The sequence below is a fragment of the Clinocottus analis genome, unplaced genomic scaffold (assembly GCF_023055335.1).
Source record: "Clinocottus analis isolate CAN_PGR_092001 unplaced genomic scaffold, fCliAna1.0.p SCAF_21, whole genome shotgun sequence".
Taxonomy (NCBI): Eukaryota; Metazoa; Chordata; class Actinopteri; order Perciformes; family Cottidae; genus Clinocottus; species Clinocottus analis.
In genome coordinates, this window is record NW_027175943.1 from 6137269 (window position 1) to 6160644 (window position 23376).

The 23376-nt window shown below is 42.4% G+C and overlaps 2 protein-coding genes across 2 annotated transcripts; both read right to left on the reverse strand.

The window, feature by feature from the left end:
- Positions 1-396: 396 nt before the first annotated feature.
- LOC137792586 (homeobox protein HMX1-like) lies at positions 397-1665 on the reverse strand. The gene is made up of 2 exons (XM_068588323.1): positions 1215-1665; positions 397-935 (listed from the first exon to the last, which is right to left on the reverse strand). The coding sequence occupies exons 1-2, from the start codon at positions 1663-1665 to the stop codon at positions 397-399; spliced, it is 990 nt and encodes a 329-aa protein (XP_068444424.1).
- A 1397-nt stretch (positions 1666-3062) lies between these two features.
- Positions 3063-4876, reverse strand: LOC137792644 (homeobox protein HMX1-like). Its single transcript, XM_068588387.1, has 3 exons — positions 4645-4876; positions 3985-4128; positions 3063-3602 (listed from the first exon to the last, which is right to left on the reverse strand). Exons 1-3 carry the CDS (start codon positions 4874-4876, stop codon positions 3184-3186), a joined length of 795 nt encoding a protein of 264 aa, XP_068444488.1. The 3' UTR covers positions 3063-3183.
- Positions 4877-23376: the final 18500 nt, after the last annotated feature.

Here is a 23376-nt window from a genome sequence, read left to right on the forward strand (position 1 = left end):
ATAAACGGATTGTTGCTCCAGAAAAAAAACTTATTTTAAAGTTCAACACGCGGGACGACGGAGACAACGTGAGTGACGTGGAGCAATAAAGTTGATGCAGAGTTGACGTACATTCGTTCAGATGACATTGCGCATGTTAAGCTTTCTAATCAAACGCCTTAAGCATAATAATATCATTAATAATAATAGTATAATAATAATGATAATAATACAAAAAAAAGTGGCACATGCATGTCTTGGATTAGTTGATATGTTGACATTAGATTTGGGAAGATTTGTATTAAGTAAAAAAAAAAAAAAAAGAATCAAAGAAAGAAAGAAAAAGGGACGGGACGGCCCTACAGCCAAAAAAGGAGAACGCGTATGTCCGACTGTCCACACACTGTCATCTGATCGTCAGTCTGCATCAAACAGGCCAAAGTATTTGCCCGTGTTGGAGAAGTAGATGTAAGGCGCGGCGGTCGCGGTCGGGTACACAACGGGGAAAGGCATGGGTAACAAACATCCGCCCAGCAGGCTGCTGTCTTTGTAAAAAGTGGGTAATTGCACATTTTTGCCCGCCTCTGAGAGGTGCTCGGCGGCCAGCGGCCCCTCCATGTCCGTGGATAGCTGTCTCTTCAGCTTGTTGCGCCGGTTCTGAAACCAGATCTTGACCTGCGTCTCGGTGAGCTGCAGCGAGCTGGCGAGGCACGCTCGCTCCGAGCTGCTCAGGTACCTCTTCATGTCAAAAGTCGCCTCCAGCTGAAATATCTGTCTCTTCGAGAAGATGGTGCGAGTTTTCTTCTTCACCATGGCCTTAGAGTCCGCGGTGGGCTGCTGCTCGGACGTGTCCTCCTCGGCCGTGTGCGCACTTTGCGCTGCGGGACAGCAGCCGGAGGTCAGCGGCGACGTGTTTTCCCCGCAGTCCAAGCGCTGGACTCTGGGCTTCCTTTGCGCTGTGGATGCAGCGACACGAACGGGCTTCAATGCGTGCAAACACGTACACGGAAGCTACACAATTAACCTGATTTAATAATGTACGGCGGTCTTTAGCATTTATGAAAAATAATTGAAAGAAAAAGCACCAGTTTCTTGTATTTTCATCCATCCTTACGCACCATAAACATCTCTATCAGCCTCAAACTGTGTCTATTTATACAAAAGTATTCTTCCTAAAACACTTGAGACACTTTCTAGTGTCTCTGCGGGTTCCCAGCCCACAGATTCCCAGGTACCTGTCTCGTCTGATCCGCTGCCGTGCCTCCTCCGGACGTCCCACGTCTCATCGTACCGCGCGTGCACATCCCCCTTACATCCCCCGTCCCGCTGCTGCTGCTTCGCCCCGTCCGAGTCCCCGCTGCCCCGCTGCTTCAGGTTGAGGATGTTGTCGATGGTGAACGTCAAAGAAGCGCTCCGGCTCGGGGCATCCTCTTTGCTCATGTTCCCCGGCATTTCATCTGCTCCCCCGAGAATCCCGACACAGCGACGTCTCCGGACGCTCCGAGCACCATTGCTCCGCGGCTCCGACTGGCCGCGCGCAGAGGAGCGAGGGGTGCGACGCTCCTCACCGACCCGGAAGACTGCGGTTTGGCGGCTTGTGATTGGGCGAGTGGTGGAGGCCGATGAGGGCGGGAGGCAGAGTTTCGTCTGGCTGCCATATTGGAGCTTTAAACACTTTCCTGTCATCGAGACCGCTGCCCGCTTACTCCACGCAGCAGATCGAGATCAGAGTTCTGTTCAGCTCCCTTTGATTAAGAGTTGGAATCTTTCACTTAAATAATATATATATTTGCTTGATATCCAACTTTTTTGTTCACACCACAGCTTGACATCTCTTTGGGGTCACGAGAACAATATGAGCTAAAATATAATTACATCGTTTCACTCGTGAAACGATCGTGTTTATGTTGATGTGTGAAGGCTAAACTTTCTTGTCTCGCTTTAATCCAACGTTTGATTTTGTCCACTATTTTACCATATGCTAGATGTCTTTCTATGCAAGTCTATTTCTGGAATCAAAAAAGAATTATGAGATAAAAATAAGTCCTAATTATTAGATGAAAAGTCATAATTATGAGATAGAAGTCGAAATTATGAAATAGAAAGTCCTAATTATTAGATAAAAAGTCATACTTCTGAGTTAGAAAGTCAGAACTATGAGCTAGAAAGTGAATCATGAATTCTTATTTCAAAATTTCGACTTTCTATTTCATAATAAATACTTTTTTATCTCATAATTCTTTTCTTTTTCTGGCAGAAATGGGCCACTTTGCCACTAAGGACGGAAAACAAATCTAATGTCGCCCTGCAAGTATAAGCCCACCAAACAATTTGTGCATCCATTTTATTAACATGTGAACATAACAGTGTACAAAAGTATGAATTCAAATATTCTTAAAATAAACAAAAACTGTGTCAAAGTATATTGCTACTAACATGCTCACACAGCTATCAAAAGACCATTTCATACATGATCAATTTTGTGTTCCCAAGGTGTGTGTATGGGCTTACAAGGATAAACAAATGATTCATAGCTGTGTGTGTGTGTGTCTCTCTTTGTAAACATATGACAAAAATCTGCATGAGGCCGGAATGCAGATTGAAAGCAGACAAGGAATTGAAAATGGAAGTTTGGGGCCTGATTATGGCCGTTAAAGTGGGGCTAAAACACACACACACACACACACACACACACACACACACACACACACACACACACACACACACACGCACACACAATATTACATTCACAATTTGTTTGCACCGAATCTTAAACTGTTTACAAAGCCTGATGCACAGTATGCCACAGGGTTGTTTCACAAGTCTTATTTGACCCTCACGTGTAACTCGTCTGTGAAACAGCGTTGCACAATCGAACTATACCATGAAACCGGTGTAAAACATCTTCAGACTGAGCTCAGGTTTGTGGACGGCTCCACAGGACCCGAACATACCTCTACATCTTGCACTAAACCTCAAAATCACAACTTGTAAAACAACATTGGGGAGGAGAGAAAGTTTTGTTTTAAGGGTTAAAGCAGCCACTCAAAGATCTTCTTAAAAACTTAAACGCAGGATAAATTAGCTTTATTATCAGTGCCTGAAACTGAACTAGTAAACATGTTTTCCAGCATCTTTATTTGATTCATTTGTGTCAAAAAAAGAAAGAAGTTGGTCTCTTCCGAGTCCCCTGCACCCTGAAGGTCACCCGGGCCCAGTCATCTGTGGCGTGATGAACGACACCGGGTGGCTGAAGTGGGAAGTCAATGGATAGTTGACGGCGTTGGCGAAGCCTACCACCGGCGACGTCACTTGAGGCAGCTTGGTCAGCGCGGCGATGTTCTCGCGATACAACGCGGGAACTCGGACGACCCTCTGAGCGGCGAAAGTGACGCCGGCGCTGCTGGCCTCCATGTCCGCCGCGACCTGCCTCTTCCACTTGTTCCTGCGGTTCTGAAACCAGATCTTCACCTGGGTCTCGGTGAGCTGCAGCGAGGCGGCCATGCCGGCGCGCTCCGAGCTGCTCAGGTAGCGCTTCAGGTCGAAGGTGGACTCCAGCTGGAACACCTGACTGCGGCTGAACACCGTGCGCGTCTTCTTCTTGCGCGCCACCCTCGTGTCAGCTAGGACGAGGAGGGGGAACGGAGACATGACAATAAGTGGAACAGGATACAACTCCAATGGGAAGCATGTGTTGGGATAAAGGTTAGAGTTCCTGGAAAGACAATTAGCCAATCCAGAGAATCAGATGGATGAAACATCAAGGTACGTATTGACTAATATGACACAACGACTCTAGGAACTATTAGCTAAAATCATGCAACGTGGTATATAACATGCCATTGGCTGCTGGTGCCCTCTGTCAAGTAAAATAATCCAACTCCACCGACACGTTTGTGAAACCGCAACAACTAAATATCCAGAGGAAGCGCTTCAGGTGCACTGCGCATGCGCGGGGCTCTCTTGCAGGCGTAGGATCCAGCCTGTGCATATTGTTGGCCTCACCTGTATCGCAGCTGTAGGAGGAGCGCGCGTCCTCCTCTCTGTCATCCGTCAAACTGTCGTCCTCCTGCGGCTCGTCCGGCTCCTCCCGCCCGGTTGAAGTTGGAGAATCCCGGTCGCCCGTTGGCGCAGGGTCCGTTTGAGGACCTGAGGAAGGTGGGGGAGGTCAATACATCACTGATTAGGTTGCATTTCGCTCACAGCAAAGCATTATCAAGCGTCTTTCCCGTCATACACGGGCGTCAGATCTCCGCTGCTGGTCCCTTTGGGAGCACCAGAATGACACAGTTGTGTTGATGCCAAACACACTGATAACTGGAGAGTTACGCAGAGGAAGGGACGCGCCCAGCTCATGGGGCATGTCCTCTCGTGGCCCGTTGAAAAACCAGAGTGAGATATACACTATGTGTTTTTTTTAATGTGAGATGCATAAATGCTGGACTCTGTATAGCCTCATTCTAATCCAGATGATGGGCATTGCTATATTGCAACGTGTTTACTGAGGGGGTAACATACTTGTTGAAACCACAGTTTGTAATCCCGACTCAACCCTGTGAAAGCAGATTATCCAGAATTACCAGCAGTACTTTTCACAACGTGTGTATTTCCGTGCTCTGTATGAACAGATTGGGATAGATCGTATATACAGACAGGTGCACTCACTCCTCGACGTGCCGCACACTGGTGCTGTCCCGCTCCAGTGCAGCGCTTCGCCGCCGTTCAGACGCTTAGCTTCCGGTCCCGGACAGACCACCGGGCTGCGGACGGTAACTTTGGAGCTCGGGGTGTCCGCGCGCTCCTCGCGCGAAGCCCCTCTGTACGCGGTCCGCAGCAGATTCTCAATGTAAAAAGACGGAGGACCCAGCTTCGACCTCTGCGCTTTATCATCCAGCATGTTTACTTCGTCTGTCCTTTAAGTAGCTTTCTCCTTTTTTGAAAAACTCCAAATCATCAGCAGGAATGCGTCTTGGTTCCAGAGTGTCCGCTGCTCCGCGTGAGCCATGCCGGAGCAAGCGAGAGCTCTGCTGTCTGAGATCCAGACCGGGATTTCGTCTGGAAGAAGACGAGGAATAACACAACACGAGACTGTCTCGCTCTTCGGAGACTCCTCGTGTAAAGCTGTGTGATGGTCTGCCTTGAGGGATCGTAGATCCAGTATTTAGGTCAATTAGGGGAGCAAACCAAAGCAGAGATGCAGCGCTGTCCTCGGGGCTGGAGAGATGGAGAAAGCGTCATGAAGAATGGCACAGTACCGCCTATTGGTTACATCTCACCATGCACACTTTGGGTTTGCCATACACTCTGTAAATATATTATTCTCTCAATTTGGGCTCATTTCGAGCGCATTTTTTTCTATAAAGCGGCACGTGCTTGGTTAATAATTAATATACGCTTTATTCACGAACATGGTGAAATTGTTTCTTGGTCATGGAAGCTTCTTTGACTTTTTATGACTGAGAAAGGTTGTTTTTCACTTATTCATCTCAAACTAATTCTGAAAACAAGATCAGTAAAAAAAAAAAAAAACACCAATCGAGCATAAAGAAGTGGTAATTAAAAAATACATTAAAATAAACAAATGGAAAAAACTATGTTGTGCTACAAATATTATTATTATCAGATTTTCAGTTATATTCATTATCAGCCAAAGTTGTTTTACGTTTGTATTTTATTTTTATTTTTGTCTCATGTGATTTTTCCACAAAGTATACTTAAAAAAATCACATCTGGGCCCTTTTCTCTCATTGCATAATCTATTAATATATGCAAATATGGATTAATCCACCCAAAATGTCTTCCATTTCACTCAGAAGTCCATTCTCTGTATTTAGAGGTTTCAATTGCCACATCACAGGCTTGTGATGTCACAACCTTTGCTCTCATGACCCGGTTCAAACTCAGATTTAAGGAGCAGATGGACTTTTCTCATTTTCAGCAGTTGAATGTAAAAGATGATCTTCTAGTGTCAAACTCTGAAGGTCAAAGTAACAATAAGCAAAACACATGTATAAGTGGGCTTCAACTCCTGTAAAAAAAAAAACACACACACACACAACAAAATATAACATCCAAAGTAATTTATGCTTCTGCCCGCGTTGTTTGTTTGCAAACATGCATTTCTAAATCGAGCACAACACCCACAAGCCTCAGCAGAGGACGTCGCCTCACCGCAGGCCTCTGAATACGTCTCACTTTCACGCTGATTGGCAGGCCGGGACGGCGTCTCGCCGTAAGAAACCTTATAAATCCTAATATGAACACTCAAGTGTAGCTTATCCGTGAATACATCAGGGTTTTTTCCTCGGTATTAGAGCCTACGCTACCTTAAATGTCCGTAGATGGAGTGACAGTGTGTTCCAGCTTAACATGAGTTAATTAATGCTGAAGGTGGAGAATGTTTAGTCAGCTTGGAAGCTGTGAACGGTGGAGTAAAACACCACTGCCTTTGGAGTTGTAATAGGATTTAAACACTATGAAAAGCTTACTTTCATCTGGAAGGAGCCTTGAACAAATGCTCAGAACATTCCAGGCTGCAGGTTTTCAGACTATGTCCATCCACTCTTATTGCATTAAAATATTTCCTTCTTCATTTTGCAAAGAAAACCTTTCAAGAAACAGGAAGTAAAGAATCCCAACAAGAGGAAAGTGAACAGTGGTAATCTTGTCCGTGTGTTAAATCCCTGCACAGCTGACCGGCCATCGGGGAAGAGAGGCAGAGAACAACACGGCGTTTGTTTTCTCAGAGGAGTTAGTGGCACAATTGTTCCCCATTGTGCCACTAACTTGACTTTATTTAAGCCTCTTTTGCAGTAATAGCCTATCAACCTAATACTCCGGATTCTGGTTCGGGTGTAACACCTCACAGATATTTTTTACAGGAATTCCCAATTTACAAGGGAGTTTCAGACAAGTAAAAGTGATTAAACTCCTTATACAAGATGCTTTGTTTATTTGTCCACTCTGTGGCCTGAAGTAACTGCAGCGTGTGACGTATTTATAGCTGTTTGTGATTAAAAAAGGAGGGTTACGAGTGGCGTAATATATTGTGGAACGATTTCAAATCTGATGCTCGAGTTGAAGAAGAATTTGAAAACACTGCAGCCGTCAAAACAACTTGTATTATTCTATCAAATTAGAAGGAAAAAGGCATCTTTAGTATGATTTATTAAGTGTTTAATACTCAACACATCCGCTAATCGGCTTCATAAGGACTGTGTGGGTGTGAGTTATCCGATTTTGATGACAGAAACCAAAAAGCCTCCAAATGTCTTAAAGTCTGATTCAAATGTTGCCAAACCCTGATTGGTGCATGCGAGTATGTGACATCATTTACCTCCCAAATGTAGCCACGCCCATGTCAAACAGAGACAGAATAAAATAACAAGAACCGTTTTGAGGAATCATCACTGAGACGGAGAAGCTGCTTCAGCAGCAGAGCCCATTAACCCGACGTCACAGGATGAAGAGTTGCTACTCCTCCTCAGAATGATTCACTTTTTAATCATTTCTAGTGACTTCAAGATGTACAGAGCAACATGTAAAAAGAAAAGAACAAAAAGCAGGAGAAACAAGAATGAACACTTTGCTGAAATCCAACTTTTCTTCTTGCTCCCTTGAGTACTTTTTAAAGTATTTTTCTTTTGTGCACAAGTGTTTTAAGGCTTGTCCTTAAGTGCCGAGTAATTTCAATGTGGTATTTCTATCTCGCTTCGTGTAATTAAATGCTTTTTGGTCAGCGGTTTGTGAAGAAATACAGAGACATGGCAGAGAAAGGCAGGGCCATGATTGCTTCAAATGACCTCACATCCTATTAATCTGGAACTATTGTCTAGGCGATAAATAACCGTGGGAGGTTAGATTTTACAGACACTTGCATGCAGTTGAGGTGTTTAAAAAGATGCAGAATCATATTTGCAGAATTGAGCTTTTCTGCCGTTTTCTCCCCAACAATCTCCCTCCAACAATAATTCACACAGACATGTTTTTGTGTCACTTTGAAGCTCGCTAGAACCGATCTCGCGCCACAATTACCGAACACTTCCTTTCCTGTCTGGCCTCATTGTGAAGCTCTGCACACAGGCGTGCTCAACATCTCCTAATTGATGATGACTGCAGCCTCGCAAGGTATATGTGATGCGATGAAGGACTTAACCTCAACATTTCCTGCTGCAAGATCTCTCAGGGTGAGAGTTGTGTTACTTATTGTTTAGCAATACATGAGAAATGTATTTAAATTCAATTTGAAACTCAGAAAATACATTTGGCGACTAAATGCTCATGTAAATGTACTCTGTTAAGAATTATTACACTTTTTTTTTTGCTGTGGTGAAAAAACAATGAGCTTTTTAAGCAAAAGTAGCAACAGCGTAGTATTGCAGTTACAAGTGTACTTCAATAAAAAGTATACACATTTGATATGCAAAATGCACTTCAAGTATCAAAAGTAAAACAATTCATGAGGCAGATTAACTATAAAATGATATATTACATTATTCTGTCTTATAATTATCCTCACTGATGTATTTTAATGTTGTAGCCGGTTAAAGGGAAGCTAATTTCACTATTTTACATTTTCCATAAGCTGATTATATTTGTGTATGTTGAATCTTTTGTATGCAGAGTACCTAAACTGTATTTAAAGTAGCATAGCATACAAGTAGCCTGTACATCAAACTACCCCCAAGTACTTCTTTCTTTCCACTACGACTACATTTTACTCTTTGCACGAGATGAGATCGTTGATTTCATTGAGCTCAAAAGAAGAAGTGCAGGACAGCAAATCTCTGCATTTCTCTCTGATTACTTTGATTTCCCGACGACTGTTCACCCGAAAGGAAAGCAGAATAAATCTAATACATATTGGGGTCCTAATCCGGTATCATTAACAGTGTATATGTTTGTCTTCCAGCCGGATGACGATAACTGTATTAATAGTCTGCAGGGGCAATCCTCCACATCATTACTGGCACTATAATGGGCTTCTGTGGCGATGCAAGCTGTTGAGGTTAAAGCCATGGCCTACAATGCAATAGTTTATATATGAGGTCAGCAAGGTCCAGACATCTTAGGTTGGCCTAAACAGAGGCAGTCAACCAGAAGGCCCCTTTCTGCCACATCAAGCGTGGCGCTGTATTGACGACTGCGTCTGATTTCCAGCTCTCCTGAAACTCCTCACCGTCTGCGCGGTTGCTCTACTTCGCCAGCAGTCGCTTCTTTTTCTTTTTTTTTTTCCCCCTCCTGCTCACAATGCTGAATTCCCATCAGATGAGATTTTAAACACGCTGTTTTCTGGCAGTTTGTGTCAAACAGGTCAGCGCTGGAACCCTGCGTGAAAACAGACCTCCGGGCTTCCGCTGTCACTTATCAGAAATGTTACTTAATCTGCGTTTTATACCTGCTCAGAAACTCCAAAAAGAAAACTCCAGATTACGAGCATCGAAACTGACACTCCTGCTTAATCCCTATTAGCCCTCACTTTGCTGCACCCGGAGTCCAAGTCATCCCCGCACAAACCAAAAGGCATTCTGGGAGCTGTTTGTTTGGTTGTCAGCTTCTGCGGCCTCTCAAAAGCCTGGCGACAAAAAAAAAAAGTTTTTAGGTTCGAATTTTATCCCTCTAGCCTCCAACGAAAATGCATTAGAGTCTCGGCTGGACTGAACTATTAATGCCTGTTTGTTTAACCCTTGCACGGCAAATTAACCCCCGTTAGAGCCACCTTGTCAGCTCAAGACAAAGGGGGAAAAGGCTTGATATTTTAACCACATTACGGCCTCCACACCCTGTCTCTGTGACTGAAAGAGTAGAGCAAGAACATGTTCTCTTTAAGAAGCAAAAAACACAAACACCCATTGAAACAATTAGGAAAAAAACAAGCTTTTGCATCATTCTCATCAACTTATTGAAGTGTCTCGCTTCCTCTAGGATCCAACGATCAGCGCCTTTTCCCATGCACATTACAGTGATCAGGGTTAATCATGGGATAAGTGCAGCCGCCGGCAGGTACGGTATATACCTACACAGGAAACATGTCTTCTCCCTGTGGGTGCGGGGCGGGAACGAAGGAGCACTTCAGATGGATTACAGGCCCTCCACAAATACCAGGACTTATGGGACATCAGATCAATGAGAAAACATCAGCTCCCCTTTAATACCGCTAATGTCTTTAGCTGTGCCAGGAACTGGGGGTCAAATGTTAAGGGAGCACTTGATTCTTGGGATCATTTCAGCTAAATAACATTTGAAGGAAAGCTTTTTTTGATAATGCTCAATCTTTGAAGAGGCTTTTCTAACTTTTTTAAGCAGCCATGTGTCTAATGATGGAGCATTTCCTCCCTGTGTGCATGGCGTCCGGAGCACACTCTGACTCAGACGGCGTTTCTTTACGTTCAAACTTCAGGAAATGTGCAGGAAAAAAATGCACATCCAGCTCAGGGAATCGCGTGAGAAAGAAGGCAGCGGCTGACTGCCGAGGAGAGTGCACTGCCCCTCGAGGTCAAAGCACTTCTGTCATATTAGCTTATACACAGGATCCATATTTTTTAATAAATCATGCCCCTGAGGGACACTGGGAGCACACAGGCTGTTAGATGCGGCCTGCGTGTACTTTCTCGTGTGCTATTACTGCTGAATTACACTTAATGAGGAAAGTTAAAGAGTTTAATGTGGACCATATCGATATGCAGCATGTAGAAACGTGTCAAATATAAATTCCTCAAGGCAATAACATTTTACAAACTTATACATCTTGTACAGATTGCATAGTTTGTCCTTCTAAGTTAATTGAGCGGACGTGCAGATACAATTACAAAGCAAAAGACCAAATGAATTTAAATAGAGAGTATTGAAATTCATATTTCTGATGATTCTCTCGACCTACATGAAACAGCCTATAGGTTTATAAGCTCTCCTTTCCTTGTGTTTCCTCTCCGTTGGGCCTGAAGAAGAGAATAAACATGTGATGTGTCCACTCTGACTCTTTGGTTGGGCTCGGGGTCGATCTATACAGAGTCTGATTAAACATACATGCAGAAAGGCAAGAAAAACGCAGAAGCGGCAGGAAAGATGGACGAGTCCACTTTAACGTTTGCCTGCAGGACACATCTCCAGCGTCGGGTTTTCTCTCCTCTTGTCACGCGAGTCCTCCGTGCCGCTGCCCCGGGATCGAACCCGCAACTCTGATGTGACGCGCGGACACACGGAGAGTCAGCGGGCGAAACAACATCTGCTTCTTCTCTTTCTCTCTTTTCTTTTTTTTTTTAAATCCGTGTCCGTGACACACTCGTAGTTATTTAGACGGCCGACAATGTGTGTATAACTTGTAAAAGGATGGAAGCCGACATGTTGAATGTGACTTTGTAATGAATATAGATGACGCCACACGTACATTTATGGATCGTTGAACATCTAATTATTATTATTATTTTAGGGGAAAAGATGCAGAGTAAAACTTTTTTTATCCTGTTGCGTGAGTTTTTTTTTTTGTTTTTTTTTACAAGACCAAATCTTCTGCTCGGATGTCTCGAATAAAACTATTTTAGATTTCTCAAACTTTTAAAAAGATTTGTTTCAGAAAATGCATTATGTTTTTCCCGGTTAGGCCTGTAACTTCATTACTTTTTTAAAATGATTTTAGAAACAAACATCTCTAATCTTTTACAACCGTTTTGCGGCCCAACTTTTGTCAAACTCAAACCAAACTTTAATTTAAAGTGAAGTCGAGATCAAATCAGAGTTATTCATTAATAGCAGACTACGGAAGACACAAGTATTTATACTTCAGCTCTGATTCGCTTTGGCTCCGTGAATTCAACGTAATATAATATCACAGCCGACTTTAGGCTTTTTATTTATTATTTATATCTCTCAGTCTGATTGGCTGATCTGTAAAACCTACAACTGATAAACCGAAACCAATGACCTTTAAAACAGCCTTTAAAAAATATCCTAGAAAGAGATTGGAATTTTAAACCGTTTGCAAAATGTGTTACAGCATTTATTTTTACGAATAGCATTTATTGATTTTGCAAATAAAAGTCATCGAACCCCAAAAACTATCCAAATTAAATATATACTTAAAAATTAGGATTTTATTTTCTTCTATTGTCCATCTTAACGCATTTCACATGTTTTTCACTTTCAGGTGTTTTATGGAATGATTAACTTACTTTTTTTTTAAATCAGAAGGCTATATTATTTTGAAAATTAGTTTTAAAACTATTGCTTTTTGATGAAAAACAACACACTGAACAAATTGAGTGTCTGTCATAAAACAAGGTTTAAAATTGGGATTTGTAGAATCAGCCTATTTTAGCTATTTGGAGGAGTTGGATGTTTATTTCCATGGCTTTAGGTTGTGTACACTTTACACTGCTTTCCTTTTTTATACTCTCAACATCTGAGTTAAATTATTGTATAAATGCTTCTTTTCACACATACTATAATTACAAAGAACCCTGGAAACAGGCCCACTATTTTGGCCAACTTTGTCGTATAGTATATCTAAATATAAGCAGAATGTGTCCAACATACAGTAAACAGGGCAAGCTGTAAAGTTCATCACATTTAAAGCACAACACAATGTTCCAACAACATGTGTTTCTGCTTAGAATGAAACAAACCAACAAATATATCAGAGACATTTCTTCTGAAATGGCCAACAAGCGCTTTCAATTTAAAAGTCTCAAAGTCTCACCATTGCTGCGTGTGTGTGTGTGTGTGTGTGTGTGTGTGTGTGTGTGTGTGTGTGTGTGTGTGTGTGTGTGTGACATGAAAGAAGCGGGCTAATGTGAAGTTGTTTCAGAGGGAGGTCAGGTCACTGAAGCGCCTGCAGCTGTTTTTAAGGCTGCGAGGCCGAAAACGCAGCGTATTGTAATCTGCTGTTTGAGTTCAGTGTGTGGAAACATATAAAAAAAAAAATACACTTTCATCTGCTGTCTGCTCTTGATTAATGCTCCTCTGCTTTATATCTCTTACTGGGTTGAAGACACAACAGACCGAGAAACACATCAAAAGGGTGACAGGATGTGATTGGTTAGAAAGTTCAGTTTTATTTGTGCCTTTGTAATGATAATGTACAGCTGGACACCAGTAATACAAACTAAAGTGAGTCATTGTTCAACGGAAGTACAAAAGCCATGCACAGTTCTGAAATACTGCGTTAGATTTTTTTTTGTATTGTTTGTGTAAGTATTTCATGCCCGCCGCCCGCCAGCGGAGGGCAGCAAAGCTCAGTTCATACCAATCAATAAGTTTATTACATGAAAACATCCATTTTCAGCCACTTATCCGGGGTCGGGTCGCGGTGCCGGCAGGCCCAGCAGGACGACCCGGCCTTCCCGCTGACCCGCAACATGTTCCAGCTCACTGAGACCCTGAGACGGTCCCAAGCCAGCCGGGAGATGTAATCCCTCCAGCGTGTCCGGGGTCTTCCCCGGGGCCTCCGACCAGAACACAGTAGTAGTTTATGTTTGGCATGAATTATAGAGAGAACCACTGTGAATAATATAATAATTCATATTACATTCAAGATGTTTACTTGAAAGCATAAACCAAAAGCGTCTCTTGTAAAAATTCAAATGTGACCAAACTGGGAAAATAAACCAGTTGTAGTTGGAAAAATATATATTTTTACACTTTGTAATTAATAATCATGTCCACCATCAGGAACTGAGAAAAACAATATTGTTTGTTTTTTTTGGTTAGTTTGAGTTCCAATACATTTTAAAGTTAGTTTTGAAAGTTCATTGTACGAGTGCAATTAACTGCAGACGTGAACTGACTATGACGTCATGGTTGTAATACTAAATCCTTACCACGAGGTGGCAGCGTCGTACTTCACAGCTGGTGTATCGTTTCTTCTGTGCGTTTCATTTTAATCAGCCATCATCCAACAAGAAGCTAGACAGACATATAGAAGCGATTATGAAGCCGCTCAGACAAGGAGCATTTTTTAGAAGATCTTGTATGGACCCAATATGAAAAATATGTCCATCTATATGTAGATCAACAAGTGTAACTATGTTGTAGTCTAGAAATGATTGATTATAGTTTAAGAACATCCATCACACACGTAGAGCAGTTTCCTTTTGAATGTAAAAAAAGGAATAATGAACAGTATTTACTACTTTTACAGTACAAATGCAGCATGTTAAAATACATCATTCTCCGTTGTATGCTCACTACAGTAGCTCCTTGTTTCCCTGCAGAACTCAGAGGCTCATAAGCTCCAGTGAGGGCTCGAGGACAATCAATGGAAAGCTCATTAATAGGTAATGTACTTGAGTGAAATGGGAAAAGCCTCATCTATCAAGAGGATTGTAGGAGCTGCTCCAGAACAAAATTACATTATCATGCTACCTGAGATTATTATATCTCTGACTTTATGAGGACAAGATGACATTCAAAGCCCGGAGATATTTCCCATTAGAGACGCTCACGTGCACATCTTCATCGTTGAATAATGTACATCATCAGAAGTCTCTTCATACAGCTGACTTCGTCCAACCGTCGGGGCGTACTGCATGCAGCACTCTGTCCTACTGGCTGTAGATCAGCTCCTTCTCCCTGAACAGGAGCTCTGCTTTTCATAGTTTTGATCCTCTTTTCTGTTGGTTATGACAACAATGTGAACACTTTAACCCGATTGCCACTTTATTTGTCGGTAAAATTAAAAGAGCACCTGAAATGTCAGTAATAATCCCTCATTGTACAGAACAACTGAGCGTGTGCGCAACTATTTTTATTATTATACAGTTTGTCTTTGCTTTCTTTTCCCAATAAGAGACAAGTTTAAAAACACACACACCTGGTTTAAGTCTTCAGTGGTTATTCAAGCCACTTTTGGAGAGACACAATAACATGAGCACCACACAATGACTCTAAAAACATGATTATGATGAACCTAAAGTTCAGTTTTTGTTGTGACGTTTCAAGGCACTTTATTGTAAAGGCTCAATAATGTTTTTTTTTTCTCTTTAACATTCCAGATTGGGATTGTATAATGTCTTATTGTGCAGTGCAGACATGTTTTCAATCTTTAAAACAGTGTGTCAAAGGACAGATTGCTATGAATTTTTAGATTTTTAGGGCAACTGCCTGTTTCTGAGTCATGCATCACTTGAGGCCGCTCTGATCTGGACCAGAGCCGGCGAGAGTTACACATCACCACCAGTATCGTCATGACCGGACCAAGTGAACGTCCGGTCTGAGGCCCGGAGCTCTCTCTGAAACCTCCAAAGAGAGGACGAATAGAGCGGTTTGGTCCCCGAGTGCATTTTGACCGGCGCAATTAACACCTGCTGGGGTTGAAAATTACGACGAGCACCATTCTCTGGCAATTATGCACGGCTGGCTGGAGACCCTGCGAGTGACTGGGCCCATGTGCATAATGCACGGCTTAATTCATCACAAGGAGACGCAGCGCGCCTGCTCTCGCCACAGCCCACCGAATGAAATTAGACCGGCAGAGATATCACCTGTCACAAGGCTCTTGTGCCGAGACAAAACTAATCTGAGCAATTGTGCAACGCAAACTCTCTTTAGAGAAAAACTCTTCCATCACAATGAAGATTGGCGGTACTGCTTTCTTACCTTTTGAAAATCATCAATATGCTGGGAGGCCGTTCCTGAGAGTCCGGGGTTGACGTTGCCTTCACGCGGCTTCCTCAGCTGTAATAGAAAGTTATTTCATTCTCCAATGGAAAACATCTCATTTAGCATGACAGTAAACACAGAACAAAGGAGACGCTGCAGTCCAACCTTGGAACATGCGCCCTCATCTCTTATCTGAACGCAGGACTAATGCAGTGTGAGCTAAGTTTGCATATTTAAAGATAATTGAACCTCAAGGAATAACATTTCAGTTTGTCTGTAAAAAACACATTCATTTCAAGAAAGTAGCAAATATCTTGGAGGAATGATGGAACAGTTCTTTTAACAGGATTTCTTGTTGAAATGCCAGATGAGGTCGATACTGATAGGATACAATCTCATGTGAAATAGGGTTGACTAAAATGACCAAATGATTGTTTTGGCGTGACTAACTGGACTGCAATATTCAATAATATCTGATGAAAAACTGCATTCCACACAAGACAAAGACAACATTTTACAATAGCCGACAAAGTTAAGAGAGAAAACATTTGGACTAAAAAGACTTTTCACAGCTAAACTGGACTAACGCGTTTTGACTATGAGGGACAAAAAAATAGGACAAAAACCAAATAAACATTTTCATCTAAAGACTAAGAAAAGTTGCTTAAAATGAACCCTGGAGCAGTGTACGCCTCACATTCTTCATAAAGCATCACTCCTCGGACATCATTTGCATCCTGTGAATGTGAGACTTGTCGCGATACATCACGGCTGTTTCCGTTCCCTCCACATGTTGTTCACGCCCTTTACCTCCTTATCGGCCTCCCAGACGGTGCTGCGGCTCACAGGCTCTGTGCTCCGTCTCCTGGCTTTTCTCCGGCTAATGGAGAGTTTGTCTCCGCCGGCTGCAGGTGTCCGTTCCTCTCCACCTGACTCTGACGGTGCAGGCGGGCTGCAGGTGATCACACACCTACGACGACTTAATCACAGGCTCCCACTAATAATCCAACAAAAGTCCTTTGTTTGCACACTGCGTGCAGCACATGTGACTGTGCTGTTCTGCAGACCAACACACACACACACACACACACACACACACACACAGACACACACACACACAGACACACACAGTTGGACAGTTTGATTGGAATTCATGAGCTTCACCAGCATTGAGTGACAGCTGCGTTTGAGACTCCTCGTCCCCGATTGGTTGTTTTACTGAAATCTTGCAAATGGCATTAGGAGCAGTAGAAAGAGGCGGAGGGACCTGTTTTTGTAACATGTTATCAGTTTTGTGATCTACTCTCAGGATACAGGGACAGTTTTTATTAAAGTTACCAACTGTAGCTTGAATGTGAAATCCCTTCCTGGTTCTCTTGTGCAACAGTGTGATGAGTAATCTTCAGTAGGAGCCGGTGGAGACACTTGAATACTTTCCCTGTGGCTGCATTGTGCTCTCCCTCTTTTAGTGGAGACATCTGTGTCTTCTCTAATGGACTTTCCCCTTTGTGATTGGCTACCCTGCACAAACACTGCACGGTCCAGAGACAGCCTTGATCTTTCATTTTGAGGAACTGATGCTAATAGCTTGAAGTTTAGCGTTCATGTTGTTGATACATTGAGTACGTGGGTGGATTATAAAACCACATTTTGCCTCGAGTTGTAAGGGTTTTTGGTGTCTTTGGGGTCTTTTTGTGTCTCTTTGTAGTTGTTGTGCATCTCTTTGTAGTTGTTGTGCATCTCTTTGTAGTTGCTTGGTGTCCATTTCAACACATTTTGTGACTTTTTTTGATCGTCCAGTAATCCATCCATCATTCAATGCTTCCTCCTCACTTCCCTGTAGCTTGCATGCTGTCACACTAAGTTAAGATGCTGGAGATATCTGCTAAACATCAGCTTGTTAACATTATTATAAAGAGCGTGTTAACATGCTGATAAAAGCATTCAGTTCAAAGCGACAGCATGCTGTGCAGCGAGACTATTGGTCTTGTTTAAACATGTTTTATCAATCAAGTGTCATCCCATGTAATTAGTTTTTTTTAATTATCTCACACTAGCTGACAGTAACTTTGTCAGTTAGCAATGCTGAGTGAAATTAAAAGCTTGCTTTGTTTATATTGCTGCATTATTCCAGCAATGAGGAATACACGTCAATGTCACAACAAATGGAGCCATAAATGGTTTTCCTTTGGAAATGTTGGATCTTCACTCGAGGTAGAAACACAGATGTGTGTGTTTGAGTGCTGCACTGCATGAGTTTGTGGTGACATTTCTATGGCATTTTTGTACACGAAGACCTTCCCCATTGTTTCTGCCGAGTGGAGCTTTTATATTCTCCACAGTAATTTATGGACGACAGTAGGGCCACATTTGCAATTTAAATCTACAAGAAAACTGCAAACCCAAAGCTGTGATGGATCAATTTCATGCATAAACGTACTGTAAACTGATTTCTTTGCACCCAGGTCTCTTTCAATCAGTCCATCACCTCCTAGACCTTGACTTCTTGTTATCCATGCTGCTGCATTATTTACCAGTGCCCTCTTATCTCGACTCTTACTGTGGGAGTGTGGTCATTATATTATGCATGAGGTAAAGAAATACACAAGTTGGCTGTTGAAACGATGACATTGTGAATAAAATGGGACCAAAGTCAAGCGCGAACCCGAATATCTGAGCATGAGGAAGAGTTCAGAAGGTGCCGAAATATAGGCCAACTATATTCTTGTTCCAGATGGTGAATCTATTGTTTTATCAAGCATCTTTCTCCTCCTTTTTAAAACTAATCTAACCCCATCTCACTTCAGCTGACCTTTGCAGGGAGTGTTTTGTGAGTAGTGTGGATTTGCAGAGATAAGGGCCACAGCTGAGGCAGGTGTGGATTTAATAGCAGCTCCCCGGAGGTTCGAGCAATATGAACTCCTTGACAATAAGCTTTACAACACTGAACATTACCAAAGCTCTCACATGAGGGGATGCACTTCACTCAGAAAGACTTTGCTTGGAGGAGCGCACATAGAAAAGTTACTTCTTAGAGTAATTGAAAGGCTTAGAGAGAGCGTTGATGTCAAAGTTTACTGCTGATTGCCGAGTCTCCACTTTAATTAATCCTCTGAAACATTTGTATCTGTGGCCTCTCAACTCTTAATTCCACCATGATGGGAAACGGTGTTTCATCAGCAGCGAGACCAACCTTCTGTTTCAGCGCCGCCCTCGGGGGAATCAGCTCGCAGCCGGCGCAAACTAACATTCGCTTTATTGACTCAGAAAGCAGCACGACCACCTGATGGCATGGATGATAACAGCAACACCATGTTGCCATTAGCAGCCACACTGATCAGGAACGACAGCAGCTGAGAGGCGGTGATACATCAGAGGACCGAGCAGGAAACAGAAGCGCTCGCTGAATCCACTTTTTCCTCTCGGATCGTCTAAAAATACACAAAATATAGTGAAAATGTACGTGCTTGTGTAAGTGATTGTGTTATATTTGATTATAAAAGTCGAAGCTGCCGAGCAACAGGACGCCTTTGATCGTTTTACACTTCCGTGGGGAATTTCCGTCACTTAATTTCAGCCCTGGGAATTTATTGTTTTATCTTCTTCTTTTTATTGGCAACGCTGTGGAAACGGTTTCCAGTCGACCGCTTGTGCTGTCAGAAACGTTTTTAGAGCAGGTTATAGAGGAAGATGTCTTTTTCTGGCCTAAATAGCATCTTCTAAGTTCCTCGCAGCCACATTTAAATGCCCTCCGACCAAAACTCTGCATAATTAAACCTCCGTTTCTGAATCCCTCACACTGAAATAAATAAATAATGCGGTTATTCTGGGACTGCTATTATAGAAGCTCCAGCATCAATTGATGTTGCATTCTTCGGCTTAAAATAAATAAAATAATTATACATATTTACTATGAAACTTCAATCTTCACATTGCCTGAGGCAGAACAGTGTGCTCAAAACGTTACTAGGTCATTAATAATTTAATACATTTCAGGGTTCAGACTCTGTGTAGCACCTGGACCTGTATCTCAGAATACCTCCCACAAAATTGCATTGGAAAGTTACAATTTAATCCCTTTTACCTCAGAATAGGTTATTTATTTTTTGAAGCATCCTAAATATTCTTTCAGCAATGACGTCGCTGTTTTACGACACTCTTAAAAACTCACACAGCAGAAATTGTGATCATGATTTGCAGTTTCTCCGATGGCGTGGTTTGAAGTCGTACATCTTCTAATGTGTAGCCTCTAGTGTGTCTGTCAAAGTAATACATTTATTGCCAAAAATATGATGCCAAAATCAATATGTATATCAGGGTATTCGCAACAATGAAATTTGCATAGAAGACTGGACGTTAACAAGCTAATCCTGTTAAACAACACATGTACATACAATATACACACTGGAAGAAACAAACTGTGAAATTCACAATTATTAACTGGCAGCCATTGACAAGTAACTTTCTGTGAAACAAAAACACAGTAAATAACTCTCAAAAAATGTCATTTACATAGTAGCCTGTACGTTAACAAGCCACTCTTGTTAAACAACACATTCACATCCAACATGTACATCAAAACATCTCCATCAGCACATCTCGGCTCTCTCTTCGGAGCTGCTGGGACTCGTCTAGATCTCTCCGGAACGTCGACAGAAACAGGAGTCATTTCCAGAGTTGATCAAGTGAAAAGCAGAACCGTACATACTGAACCGCAATCTTCTTCTTGGTCCCTCCGAATGGCTCGGCCTCCGACACACGGCTGGTCCACAAGGTTCTCCTGCCGATAAGCAGAGCTCCGTAGGTCACGATTAAGGAACTCATTTGTCTCGCCCGTTCCGTCTGCTAAGTTTCAGCCTTCCAAGTAATTAAAGGGCTGTGCGACACCGAATGCTTGATGGCCTCGGGTGTTTTTTTCCATCTTACTTTCATGCATCCGTTAGCAGCCCGGCCAATGCCTTCCAGATGTCCGCCCGTGCTCGGGGATTTGTTGCTTTCTTCACGGGAGTCCTTCTGTAAATTGCAATTGATGTTGTAATTATTCTTTGATATTTATTTCAAGAAGAGGCTCTGGGGAATAGAAGTAATATGAGAAAATAAATTGATGTATTTTTCTTTAATGCTCGTATTAGCTTGGGATGACCTATATCTTATGGGTATCCGTACCTCGTTTTCACATCTCAAACGCAAGATGGATAAAAAACATTATAGAATACAGAAGGTATTATTCAGTCTAATTAAATCTTGCAACACGTTTATCACCTGAATATCAAGGCGAGGTTGTTTTAATCTCATTTCCTTTCAGACAAAATCCCATTTCTGTCACCTTGGATTTGGCAGAATTTGTATAAAAATGGGGTCTCAGACATCAAACGCCTCCTGCAATAAACAGATGTCACACACATGAAAATGTGGCTATTCATTTAATGATTCATCCCAGTGTGCAGGTGGAAGACGCAGCGTGAATACACAAGAACTCACGAGGCAGCAGGTTGTGCAAAAATATTTGAAAGCGTGGCTCGGTGTGCCGTGAATCTTGGGAAGCTTGTGTACTGTTGACTGACAACTAATCAGAAGTCCCAGTACTTTGACACGTAAGACAGTTCATCCTTTCTTTTTCTTTTAAGAGATCCGGGAATACAAACGGTTATCTTTGCTGCCTCCTGCCGCCGCGTGGGACAAATGAGGAAATGCTGCACATGGAAGTTTAACAGATACATAGTCTTTGAAGGAGGAGCCTGACAGCGTCTTCATTTGCAACTGAAAAGTGAGGTAAGGTCAGTATTAATTACTCCATGTGGGACATTTGAATTGCATGTGTACTAATATAATATGACCATGAATATCATTAGTGGCATGACGCATGCAACCATTTTCAACCACAAAGCGACTCAACCTTTGAGAGGCAGGTAGCTGCAGGTTTTAAATGAGCATTTAAATCAATACGTCTTCTGTAACTTCTTTAGCTTTTTTGCAATTTATTGGATGCAAAGTTAACTTGTCAAAAAGTGGATACTTGACAACTTCCTCGCACGCTAAATGTGCTATCGAGCTGGATCTTGATTTTAAATCGATATGCAATTTGAGCGTTTTGAAGGCTCAACAGATTCTGGCGGTTGCTGCCACTTCGAAAGACAATCCAGATATAAATCACTCGTCCTCGCTGGATGAAGGTTTTGTATGACAACTTTTAATACTCAAATGCACATGACAGAAAACTGCATTTCTTACCAATAATATTCATCACTGAACTCCAATCACGAGCCAGAGCTCTGCAGCAACGCATGTTTTAGTCTGACAGTAATCACAACTGTGCAAATAAGAAAAGTTGACACTTTGGGGGCGAAGGTTTGAGGATGTGAAGGCAACATGCACTGGATTCAACCACTTGGATATGGTGCACATAATTACTCAAAATGTACATATAATGTACTCGCAAACTAGCAACCAGCTGTTCCATCACTCTCGCTAATCAGGTTGTTTATTCTGTATGTCTTAATTATGTGAAGGAGACGAGAGTCGCAAATACGACTCTGCGAAATCACATGAATCAAGCCGGAGCACTGCCGTGAAGAAAGACTGCTCTCCATCTCAAAGTGTAATCTCATCAACGTGGATAATCCTGTGAGAGATGACGGTGAAAGTCACATTTAGCAAACATACATTGAGCTGTTTACAATCACTTGCCCGCATTAACGGAGACATATTTATGGCCGTATGAGAAGTAATCGGTGTTCATTCTCAAATGATGGCAGGCGACTGAGCATACATCCTGCAGGATATCAGTAGGAGCTGTGGTTGGTTAACGCATGTGCTATCTTCCTCCATTAACTTTGGCTCCACAAACCCAGCATCTGTGGGTGCAGCTAAACTATAATTAAGCAAGAAGAGATGTAAACTAAAATTAGTTTTGAGTGGGTCGGTTGTAATTTCAGCCTTCAAACCCAGAAATTAATAATTTAATTCAAGGCTGTGCTGATTTCCCCGCTGGCCTGGCCTGTAATATACAACATGATGTTCAATTTAGGGCGTAGCAGATGTTTCAGCAGCAATAACTCCTAATGGAAGATGAACATGCAGACACCCGCATGGTGCTGGATGAGGTAGGAGCCACTCCATTAGGGGAAAATCCCAAACCTGGCCCGAGCTGAGCTCCATTAATGCAGAAAGTGGTGAATGGTAAAAACTTCCATCTCAGTAATTCCTCTGAGTTCCCAGCTGACTTGAGACGTCGCCTCCTGTCTGAACTCGTTCATTTAGAAAAGATGCTGTGAGAAAATGAAAAACAAAGGCTCTTGCCTATGCTCTTCGGTGCAACACGTCGGAAACGATGTTGGATTAAGTGCGAAAACACAGAAGGCAAAATTGGATAAAATGTGAGCAAGAACACTAAAACAATGATTTAATTGGACGTTTTAAAGATCAGTGCGTTTCAGGCAAATTTAATTTCAATTTAATTACAATCTGTACACAGATGACATCCCTCGGCTCAGGACAAACCTTTTCACGTGGAAAAAAAAAGGAAGAAACCTTCGGGAGAGCAACAGAGGAGGATCCGTCTCCCCGGATGGACAGAAGCAAAAGAGGTCATGTGTACGGAGCGAACAACGTAAAAGAGTTACAGCACATTCAATGAAATGAAAAGCAGAAATGGGCACCGTTTGGCAGGGAAAAATATTCTTGAGGCCTTGTTTTTCTTAAATACTTAAGCTTTTTTATTTCTTGGACACGCTCTCCTCCTGCTGGCAAAAAGTGGGACACCAAAGCCAAATCGGTGGCCGGCAGGTGCTGAAACAAATCCAG